The 12,101-nt window shown below is 34.3% G+C and overlaps 1 protein-coding gene across 4 annotated transcripts in view; it reads left to right on the top strand.

Moving 5' to 3' along the window:
- LOC123699060 (protein prickle-like) overlaps positions 1 to 11,275 on the top strand; it is a 122,498-nt gene extending 111,223 nt beyond the window's left edge. For 3 of the 4 annotated variants that reach the window (XM_045645923.1, XM_045645922.1, XM_045645921.1), the window contains exons 6-7: positions 2,980 to 3,183; positions 8,912 to 11,275. In XM_045645923.1, coding sequence (XP_045501879.1) covers positions 2,980 to 3,183; positions 8,912 to 9,937 — 1,230 coding nt within the window. In that variant the 3' untranslated portion in view covers positions 9,938 to 11,275. The remainder of the gene's footprint in view (positions 1 to 2,979; positions 3,184 to 8,911) is intronic. The other variant, XM_045645924.1, reaches the window with a different exon arrangement.
- Positions 11,276 to 12,101: the final 826 nt, after the last annotated feature.

The following is a 12,101-nucleotide window of genomic DNA, read 5'->3' as shown; positions in this document are numbered from 1 at the left end:
AACAAAACAAGATGACTCTTAGTTAATAAAATTGCAACAAACAAAAAGACAAGGAATCGTATTAATAACTACTGAGATCAAATTTCTATCCCTACTACAATGTCAGTTGCCTCAACATTTATGCTTATGTCGATAAGAAAGCCAATCGTAGCACGTCACTAGCTTTTTGCAAATTCATACAAAATCGACGGGGCTATTTCGTCTTAAAAATTGACAACATAGCCCCGCCAAAATATTTTTTGTGGTTATGACATCGGACTTAATAACACTTTTTATTTAAAGCGTAGGATAAAATAAATAGTTTAGAAAGAATCTCCAACATTCAAAGTTATTACTTACCTTGGGCAGATTTCACAACAATCACTTTTTACACGTAAAACGAAATAAAATTTGCGGAGCGTCGTCTATGTTGTGTCCATTCAAAATGACGACTGTAGAAGAATATCTGTAATTCCAAAACCATGCATCCTACAGCGACATATGTTAGCTTATCGCGTAGCTAATTAAATTTTATACCTACCGAAAGATTTCGTTACTAGAAATCTATTAAACTGTAGGCTACAAAGTCTTCTGACAAGATTGCCCCGCCGACAAAATAGCCCCGCCCTTCCTTATTTACAACAAAACAAATCTAGGTACAAGTGCATTTTCCAAGTATTAACTACAGCCAGTCAGTAATCGATCACATAATTGCGTCGTGTTGGAGTCAACTAAAACTCAAACTCAAATCGATTCTCCCCGGGTCACGAAACCCACTCCAAATGACTTACATTTCTGGAATTCCGTGGATTATGCTGTAAAAAGCGACGTGAGAATTATCGAGCTTTGGTATTGTAAAAAGTGTATTGAGGTGTACACATTTTGGTATTAGAAACTTTTAAAAGGCGACTACCAACTACTACAGAGTACTTTTCACGAGTCTGACTGTAGAAGTAGGTATTAAGCTATTTTATGACAATCAATCAGAATTGATCACGATATCAACATTTAATTAAACAAATCAAAAATGATATGAAAACGACAAAGCGTTCAAAAGCGCAAAAGTATTTTTGTTTTTTTGATCGATTAATTAAAACACTCAAAAACTCAAAATTATGGTATCGATACTTTGGATGACATAAAGTTGAATAGCTTGTTATAACGCGGTCATCTAAGGAACTACTGGACCGATTCCCAAATTTTTACAGGTACAGGATGCGAGTTGAAAGATTATTTTTCTGTTATAAAGTTCATTTTGACGAAGACAATAGGCTAATCATGTACCAAGTGGGTAAAAAATCGGCACAGAGATCCAATACTTTCAGTCACCTTACATACATAATATTTATTATATTTAAAATATAAACACAAATAGTATCATCTCAAGACGGCACGGTAAACACGGTACAATCCACAAACCATTTCGCGGAAGGCCAGTACGTGCTCAGCCGAGACAGGCTTACCTTGTCGAATTGTCGCAAAAAACTTCCATCCCTTTGGCCCTTGGTACAAGGAAATACTTTTATTACTTGGGAAGTATTCCTTTTGATTCCGTGTGGTACTTCGGTGTTAATATTTGAATCGTGGATAGGCTATCACTACATAGTATAAAATAATGTCGCTTTCTCTGTCCCTATGTCCCTATGTAGTAAGCTATATAGGTATGCTTAAATCATTAAAACTACGCAACAATTGATGTGGTTTTTTTTAATAGATAGAGTGGTTCTTGAGGAAGGCTTTAGTATATAATTTATTAAGCTTTAGACAAAGCGGATGAAGCCGCGGGCGGAAAGCTAGTGTTGAATAAGTACAACTATGGGTATGACTGAACCTCTTCAATATCAGAGTTATTAATATCTTCCATAAATGAGTATTTCTTATAATTAAAATAATCGTATCATACGTAGTACCAAGTTGACGACAGAGATTGCAAAATACAGCATCATCACTTTATTACCTACGTCCTACTGCATTAGAATAATATATTTTTATTTACCAAGATAGATAAAATTACATGGAAAACAATAAAGATATACACTTTTTTCGAGATTTCTTACCAGCATTAATAATAAATAAATAAATAAATATTATAGGACATTATTACACAAATCGACCTAGTCCCACAGTAAGCTCAATTAAGGCTTGTGTTGTGGGTACCAGGCGACGATAAATATAATATTGAATAAATACATATATAGATAATAATCATCCATTTATCTAAGACAATACAATTTCTAAAAATATTATTATATTTTACTTTTAGGTGTATTATTGGCCGATTTAAAATAAGTATCAGCATGATTCACGCATAACAAAAAATATTTATCGACCATTTCTAGAACAATCGACCTTCTAAAAAGTCAAAGCTCCAATTATGGGCTAAGGACGGAATTAATAGCAGCGAATAAGGACGTAAAATTCTATACAACCTTTTTGATTGGACTGCCATTTTGTACTTAGTTTTATTAAACTCATAAACTATTATTAATATATTGAGTTTAATTATTTTTAAAGTACTGTGTATATTTTTGTAACTTATTACTACCGAATTATGTTCCAATTTCATCAACATACCACTTCATTCTTATCACTACTTCAAATATAGCCTTTATCTAAGTTCAACTCCATTTATCAACTCCTCAAAAATAACAAAATTATTGTAGTAAATTAAGGATACATAAAAAACACTTTTCTATATCCTTCTAATTTAGTAAATAATAATCTAAAAGTTTCCTACTGCGAGTCTCATGAAAAATTTTAACATACTGTTACACTTACAAATAATATCAGAAAAGTTACAGCGGCAAGATACAACGAGATTTCTACGTAAATTCCACAAATAAAATAACACAACGAAATTCCTTTATTTCAATGTTCAAAAATCTACACTATAACAGACACAATCAACCATCATAAAATTTACCAATTACCAAAAAATATTCTATTCCCAAACTTCTCTTATGTTGCGATCCGAAGATCTAATTCTCCTTTCTCTTACAGTGTGAAGAAACAATGTCCTCTGGAGACATGTGCGTTTCCGCGGCGCGCGCTGGTCCCTCCGCGCGATGGCATCCAGCCTGCTTCGTATGCTCCTCCTGCCAGGAGCTGCTCGTAGACCTGGTGTACTTCTGGAAGGACGGGCGGCTGTACTGCGGCCGGCATCATGCGGAGACCTTGAAGCCGAGGTGCTCTGCTTGTGATGAGGTAATGTATCAAGTTGTATATGATAGATCATTTAAACTACTCTTGGCATATTAATAAATTCGTATTCTTTATGACTTCTTAGTACACAGACTCACAGATTTTGATAATTGTTCATGAATTTATCGTGATATGAACTATTAAATTTTTTAAATAGCATGACTTTTCATATACCTACTTATGATGTTTTTTCAAATGTATTTGTGGGAATTTTGATTAAAACTTTCAAACAATTGGGATACAAATACGAAATATCATAGGATAGAGTCCTAAACTCTACCATGTAAATTTAGTTTTTTTCCTAAACGTTGTAATCTATCATTAATCAGGACCAGTGGATAGTTTTGAAAGTTATAGATTACTAGCTTTCCACCCGCGGCATCGCCCGCGCAGTCAAAGAAAAACCATAGTTCCCGTTCCCGTGGGATTTCCGGGATAAAACCTATCCTATGTCCTTTCTCGGGTATCAAAATATCTCTATACCAAATTTCATGCATATTGGTTCAGTAGTTAAGACGTGATTGAGTAACAGACAGACAGACAGAGTTACTTTCGCATTTATAATATTAGTATCCATACTATTATATGTACTTTAATCCTGTAGGCATCGTACATTTTAATATCTGAACATTTAACCCTCATACCTTACACTCTGGGTCAATAACTCTTATATCTTCAAGCGCCACAAATTGCCCCTTACGGTTGTATCATCAACGATAAGCCATCGAACAACCCCTAATTTGTGCAAAGTGGTTCTTTCCGCCATCGTAGCGGGGTTCCGTAGGCCGGATATTGGAGATCCTTGATAGTGTAATGGGTAGTAACTGGGTTACCGTTGAAATTTGTGGCCATCGATAAGGTTATTTTTACTGAAAAACAAAATCGTCTATATAATATGGTAAATACATGAATATTTCGGTTCTGAGATACTTTAAATTTAATTTTGTATGTTTTATATAGGATAGGAATGGTAATTTATGCCGCATCAGATAGCAAACGCACTCAAAACTGATATGTATTTCATATGTATTCAAAAAAATATTACCTAAATTAACTTAGAATTACATAATAGAAGATAAAATCTCTACAGTTATTCACAGAATTATAAAATTATTTTTTATCTGTACCAACCCCATAAAAAAATACCACCAACCCCATATAATTCCTTCATTCGAAATAAAATCGTATTCAAACAATAAAACAGCCAAACTAGGTCAGTGACCCGACAGTTGCATCGATAAATCAAACTTATCGAATTGCCTGAAAACATGGCCCTTCTGCTGTTACAGTTCAACGTATATTTTATGTTAATAATCCTACTAAAAATATAAATCTGCATACAGCAATGCTTTATTATCATTTGCTATCGTTTCATTTTGAAACTATAGTTACGTGCATGTTATTAGAATATAATATTAATGATCAAATTATAGAGTTTTCAATTATATCAATTACTGTAATAACCATACTAAAAATCGCCCATGTATGTCTAGGTACACAATTTTTAAAATACTAACAGAATACAGTAGCTTGGAAGATGCCACGTAAAAAGCGTTCCAAATCGCAAATTAGCAATGTAAATGATTTTCAGGGAGACGGGAAATAATTAACGAAATAACAAGTTAATTACGTACATGTAGATAATATGTAAGCAAGAGATTACCCACATGAAGCCGTCGCGTGTCGATACGATGATAAACTATGTTTTATGCGCGTCTACCACGCGAGACCGTCCGCGTCGTGTGAAATGAAATTTTTAATTTTTAGGGTGCTTTCCCACCAGAGTTGTGATGAACATCTCTGATGGAAAAGCACCCTTATGTCTGGTCCGTTGTTGACGGGAAGGTAGTTGCTACTGAATTGCCAGATAGCAAAGTATGGTTATGACGATTTGCCCGATTGCAAATTCAATCAATTAAACATTATCAGTCAATATTTTTTCAATTATTATTTGCTATCCTTATAAATCCATTTCCAAATTAAACTTCAATGCTCTTATTTGATTATTTTATTTGTTGCGTAAGCAGTTTTCATAAGCCATAATTACACAACGATGCAGATTTTATGTACTCTCTATAAAAAGTAAACTAAACTTGTATATTATTAACGTAATTTTCACATTTTCACGCAAATGTCAGTACAATCGCGTTGAAAACTTATTATTAAAACTTTGAGAACTAATTAATAAACGTATTAATTAATTATTTATTATGAATTTTCATGTGAAAAATACTACTACTGCCTGTTCCACTAATTAAACTAAGTTTTGTTAAATAATTAAAAATTCATAGAAAAATGTATACTTAATTTATTAACAACGGCTATTAACACCGGGTTTTACCCATATACATATTAATAGCTTAAATATGTTATTCCTTTGCACAAAAAATATCAGGAAAATTATATCAATAGTTTTTACGTAAAAACTTTTTAATCATTTATTTTCCCTAAAAACTTTTTCCTTTGCCTAAGGCCTAAGGTGTTGCCTGGAAGAGATCACTCTGCCGTACTTCAAAGAATATTATAGAAAAATAATTTACAAAATCGATTCAGCTGTTCTCGAGTTTTGCAATTTGGCGATTCATTTTTATTATACAGAAAATCAAAGACTTCTCTGCTCGACTGTACCTAAAGTTAAAATATAAAGATGGCAATGGGTTCCAGTCAAGGTTACTGCAGCTATACCCGCATAGCATCCACTGCAGTGCATCTAATCGATGGAAACTCTATATTTAGAGGTGCAGTGTCAATGTTCATGAAAATTTACCAATATTTACTTCAATGTTGGTGAAAACGTAAATGTTGGTTTCTTGGCAATATCATCAATATCTAATCTAATAAATAAATAAAACTTAAACTGTCAGCTATCTAAACTAATATTATTAAGCTAAAAATTTGGTTGTTTGCTTGCTTGGCCACGCTAATCTCAGGAACTACTCCTTCGATTTGATTAATTCTTTCAGTGTAAGATAGCCTAATTATTGAGGAAAACTATAGGCATCATCGCACTTAATCGATAAGTTTTTTGGCATAACTGCAATCTAAAGTACCTATTTTTTTAACATTAAGTTAACATATGGTTTTATTACATGTTTTGCATATAATATCTATTACGTCAAGCGGTTTCTACCGCGTAAATCCAGATCCCGTGAGAAAATATTTGCCACATTTGTACCTAATACCTATCTATAAATAGCGTATGTCAAAGAATGTTTAAGTCCAGTGTTTTTTTATTGATATCTACGATAATACCACAGTATAGGTAATACAGTTAAATCTTCTGGTGATTTTTCTTTTTAGTTTTTTTTTTTTATACTCAAACATTGATTTGGTCAATATTTAGGAATAATTTTGAATCGTCATAATAATAATAGTTACAAATGGTAGTTAGGTAGAATTAATTAGATATATTATGACGATAATACCTACTGTGGCTAACACACGATATTTTAGTGTACACGCACCCCACACCTACCCAACACCATGATTTCAAGAAAATAAAGAATTTATAATTTTAATAAAAACAGAGTTGAATATTATTTTTATCCACGACGCTATTTTTAACACGTAATTCAAGTTTACCATTCACAACCGTATCAATACAAAGGGAAAATGTCAAGAATCTACACCTAGTTTACAGTGAATCAGAACATGCCTGTGTGTGTAATCACGCCGGGCCATGCTTGGCCGGTTGCGTAAGGGACCTTTTGTCCACGATGTTTATAGAAAACTACATATGACATGCAATTTTCCGTTTATTTTCTTTATTGAATGATTGCTTTCAATGGGTGCACATTCCTGATACAGAATTTCCTGGATATTTAACAATAAAGACAGCTCTATAATGTGTAAGGTCTAATTTATATCTGCGCTAGATTTTATTAACTTGTGTTAGATTCCATCTTGATATTAACTTGATTGAATATCAATCTGAATTAAAATTATACAATTGGTGAGATATTTTGATTGGTTAAAGAAATATTGGCCGAATAATACATTAAACCATTTCAAAAGTATATTCCTATTACCTGACTTTTATCATATTACAAGTAGCAATTTCATATTATTACATAATATGAAACTGCTACTAATATAATATTGTACTTTATTAGATATATACATATAAGTTAACTAGCTTTCCGCCCGCGGCTTCGCCCGCATTTTTAAAGAAAAACCCGAATAGTTCCCGTTCCCGTGGGATTTCCGGGATAAAACCTATCCTATGGGTTAATCCAAGTTACCCTCTATATGTGTGCTTACTTTCATTGTAATCGGTTCAGTAATATTTGCGTGAAAGAGTAACAAACACACACACACACACACATCCTCACAAACCTTCGCATTTATAATATTAGTAGGATAACCAAGGATTGAAAAGTCACCCCTAAAACTCGTAGAAATAAAAAAGAGCAAGGCCTGTTTAATGCATCTTCTCTTCAACGACTATGTTAAGTTTGAATTCTAGTAGTTTTACTCAACTTGTACACATTTGAAACTACAATTACTTGCTATGCGGTAACCGTATGAAATGCAGCGGGGTCAAGCTCTCACTGGTGCATGGGAGCCGCGTTATCTATATCAATTAGATTGCATTGTTGTTTGTTAGTATTTCGGTTATGTGCGGTTTGCAGGTTTTCGACTTTTATTGGTTTTAATTAAGTTGGTGATTTTGAAATAATGGAGGTTCCTGCGTGAAGAAAAACTTTCGAAAACTTAATTTGGCAGGAATATCCGCCATTTTTAAATTTTGATACATTGCGGTGATAATATGAATTGTTTTTGAATCTCATTTTAATTATGTAATATTATTTATTGTTCATAATATAAATTACGAATATTCGTTGGTGATCACATAGTTATTAACTTTGTATCATACATTAATATTTAAAAGGGTTTTTGGCTGTAGTAAAACAATTAAAAAACCTTTTTTTATAACTTTAAGAATTAATTATTTCTAATTACATTTATATTTTCGCAACAACAGCATACACGTGTAAAATTTTATCTACGAGGATAAATTGTATTTAACTCAACTAAACTGTCTAAAACTAAAATTAAGCTTCATAGATTCTCACTGCATTCAATTTCACAACACCATGCATTAGTTGGTACCGTTTTAAAATATTATTAATAAAGAGAACACTAATGAACGGCATGTGAGAAACCTCCATTGTTCTGATAACGAAGCTCAATTATACGTGTTTGGCCGACTTATTAATTAGACACTAACTGAAGCGTGGTGAGAGATTATTTAACGACAATATTATAATATTTTGTGGTGTAAAAACTGACGACTGAGCTATGCGCAATTATGATGCAAAACAATTATTACAAGATTATTTTTTAATATGTATTTCGTGGTTAAAATAGTTAACATGCACTGATATCGAGATAAAAAATTTCATTTTTATTACCATGTCAATTAAATTAATTTAAATATAATTCAGATAATTTAGGCAGAATATAACAATGATTAGATTTTTTAAGATCTGTTCTATTAAAGGTCTTTGAACCGAAATTGACGAAATAATAGCCCATTAATTTTTACACATCTAATTCGTCCATAATAACTACATTACTTTTTCGTCCACCATTAATGCTTAATTAAGTTAAAATTAAACAGTTTCTAAACGTTATATAAAAACTTACAATGCCTGAGTGTAATTTAATTTTCAATTAAGAAGGCAAAGACCATCTATATGCGCGTGCTGATAATATTTTTCTTTCGCAGATCATTCTCGCGGACGAGTGCACAGAGGCTGAAGGTAGGGCATGGCACATGAAGCACTTTGCCTGCGCGGAGTGCGCTAAGGTTCTCGGAGGGCAGCGCTACATCATGCGGGAGGCGCGGCCCTACTGCCTGCCTTGCTTCGACAACTGCTTCGCCGAGTACTGCGACGCGTGCGGCGAACCGATCGGCGTCGATCAGGGACAGATGTCACATGAGGGACAACACTGGCACGCCACAGAGCGGTGTTTTGCATGCCACACGTGCCGGTCCAGTCTTCTCGGCCGGCCATTCCTCCCGCGGAAAGGAGCGATATTCTGCTCCATCGCCTGTTCGAAAGGTGAGCCGCCAACGCCCTCCGATTCTTCAGGCCCCGGTCCACGACCGCCAAGAGCGCCGCGTCCAAGAAGGATCCCCTCGCCAAAGTCGCCACCTAAAAGTCCACAGCGAGAAACGTCACCGCATTTAGATGCAGATTCTGAGCCGAGCGCGTCATTAGCACCCGAATCGCCGCCACCGCACCCACCTCCTCCACCACACGCGTGCTTAAGCCTCGATAGAGCGCTCGCAGACTTAAGAATAGAACAAACAATGGTAGAACATCAAATACAAACTACCCCTACGTCAGAAGAAAAGGAAGAGGAAGAAGAAGAATGGAAAGCACCGCATCCAGTAGAAGCTCAAGCAGTAGTAACCCCGGGCCACTCGACATCGATGCCAGAACTCACGCTTGTGGATGGTAAAAGTAAAAAGCCGAGAAGTGGGAGGACAGTTAGGTTTTGTGGAGACAATGAGGCATTCGAGCCTGATGAACCTGTAAGAAGACAGAAGGTGAGAGACGACGACGCTAGCAGCTACTGCAGCACGTGTTCCTCGTCATCTTCCTCCTCTGAATCATACACTTTACCAACAAGAAGAGCATACGGCGGCGTGAGAATATCATACGTACCGAACGACGCCGTCGCATGCGCGAAACGTGAAAGACAAAGAAAGAATCCGAATCACGATAAAAACTGCATAATTTCGTGATCTTGGCTAGCCCTAATCCCTCCTAGTGACGACAACCTCCGAACGAAAGACTGACTATTAGATTTTGTAGCCCCTAACGCCATAGTATTATAGATAAAAGTCTTCCTATTAATATATATCGCTTTGTCGTTCGATTTGTGCGGAATATCATGAGTTTAGTGACACCCAGCTATCTATAAAAGGCTTAACCACTGAATAGGCTCGTATTATTCGGGTCTAATCCCTCCTGAACGCTCCACACCTTTATTCCAAAGGATTTTATCGTCAGTTGGCCGCTACCACGCGTTTCTAGCCACACTGGTGGTCTGAAGCTTTAAATTATTGTGCTTCGTAACATATCTATGCTTGTATTATTTCATATCGTTTAGAACATTAATTTTAAGACATATCCCACTTTGCCACTTAGTTAAGGTTGTAAATGCGATTTAAGTACAAATATAATGTTGTATTTTGTAACGATTTTGTAAGTGTGTTCAAATTTGTAAATAGTTTAGTTAGGATATAGAATGTTTAATGTAATTTATTTGATATTCGTACAATGCCTCAATGATGGCGTGGGCAGCTGAAAGAATACCTCTTAGATAAGATTCTAAAGATGCCTTTTAACCCAATAAACTTACCTTTCATGTATTTACGTAATAACAGAGCGTACCTAGTTAACATCATCTTACAATTATGTATGTGTAAGTTATACACACACACACACACACAAAAGTTACGCACACACATATTGTAATTATGTTTTATTTTAAGTTTTTTGTTGTTTTAATATTCCCGTATATATCAAATTATGAAGAACTGGATTTTTGTTTGAATAACAAATATCTATGACGTATTAAAATAATAATGAATATTTAGACTGTCTATGTAAACATACTTATTTCTAGATATTACCACTCATTGTAATTAAAAATGAAATTGTAATACTCATTTTACGTATTATTATTAAAATACTCGATGTAACAGGGGACAATAATGTTTAACGTGAAGAGCTCAAATAATTCTTTTTTTATTGTTTAACTTCTTATTAATAAATGCACGATAATTAATAAACTTAATACTCCAACTTTTTTTTTTGGAGTTCAAAATCAAGTTGCCATCTTAAAAATTCTACCTGTTCAAGCAGTAAAAGTTGATTATTTGTTAATTTTTCTTTTTGGTATAATTTTTTTTTTTTAATTAGCCCAAAACTAATCTTGCCTGTATCCCATTATTGTTTTTGTTGCCACGGCCAAAGTGAGGATATTTTGTAGGCGTTTGTAAAATTAATAATGTGTTACAATAATGTTTGTACGTTTTTAAGTTATTTTGTAATGAAATAAAAGAGTTTTTATGAGATTTCTTGTTTTATTTTATTCTCTTAGTTTATTCTAGATAGTATATAGCATAGCCCATTTTATTATAACCGGACAGAGTAAAGACAAAATTAAATTGTGTTGTGTGATAGAAACTATGTTGACTACTTTCGAGGCATGCCACGTCTTCAAAGTAGTCAAGATAGTCTCTATCACATGGCTGATAATAAAACAAAGGAATCATGAAGTCTCTCTTAAAAAGTAGAAAATTAATCTGATCAAACTGCCTGACAATCCTACTAATATTATAAATGCGAAAGTTTGTATGGATGTATGGATGTATGGATGAATGGATGTATGGATGTTTGTTACTCTTTCACGTAAAAACTACTGAACCGATTACAATGAAATTTAGCACACATATAGAGGGTAACTTGGATTAACACATAGGATAGTTTTTATCCCGGAAATCCCTCGGGAACGGGAACTATGCGGGTTTTCCTTTGCAAACGCGGGCGAAGCCGCGGGCGGAAATCTAGTATATTATAAAGGCGAAAGTTTGTAAGTATGGATGTATGGATGTTTGTTACTCTTTCACGTAAAAACTACTGAACCGATTACAATGAAATTTAGCACACATATAGAGGGTAACTTGGATTAACACATAGGATAGTTTTTATCCCGGAAATCCCACGGGAACGGGAACTATGCGGGTTTTCCTTTGCAAACGCGGGCGAAGCCGCGGGCGGAAATCTAGTTAAATAATATAACTATAGAAGTTAGCTGATCTCGAAAAGAATCGCATTATTAAAAGATAGGTATAATGTAACCCAAAATTAGATTAAATTTTGCAAAACAGTTTTTTGAAA

Source organism: Colias croceus, chromosome 17 (genome assembly GCF_905220415.1).
Source record: "Colias croceus chromosome 17, ilColCroc2.1".
Classification (NCBI taxonomy): domain Eukaryota; kingdom Metazoa; phylum Arthropoda; class Insecta; order Lepidoptera; family Pieridae; genus Colias; species Colias croceus.
This window is presented reverse-complemented; position numbering and strand designations above follow the sequence as displayed.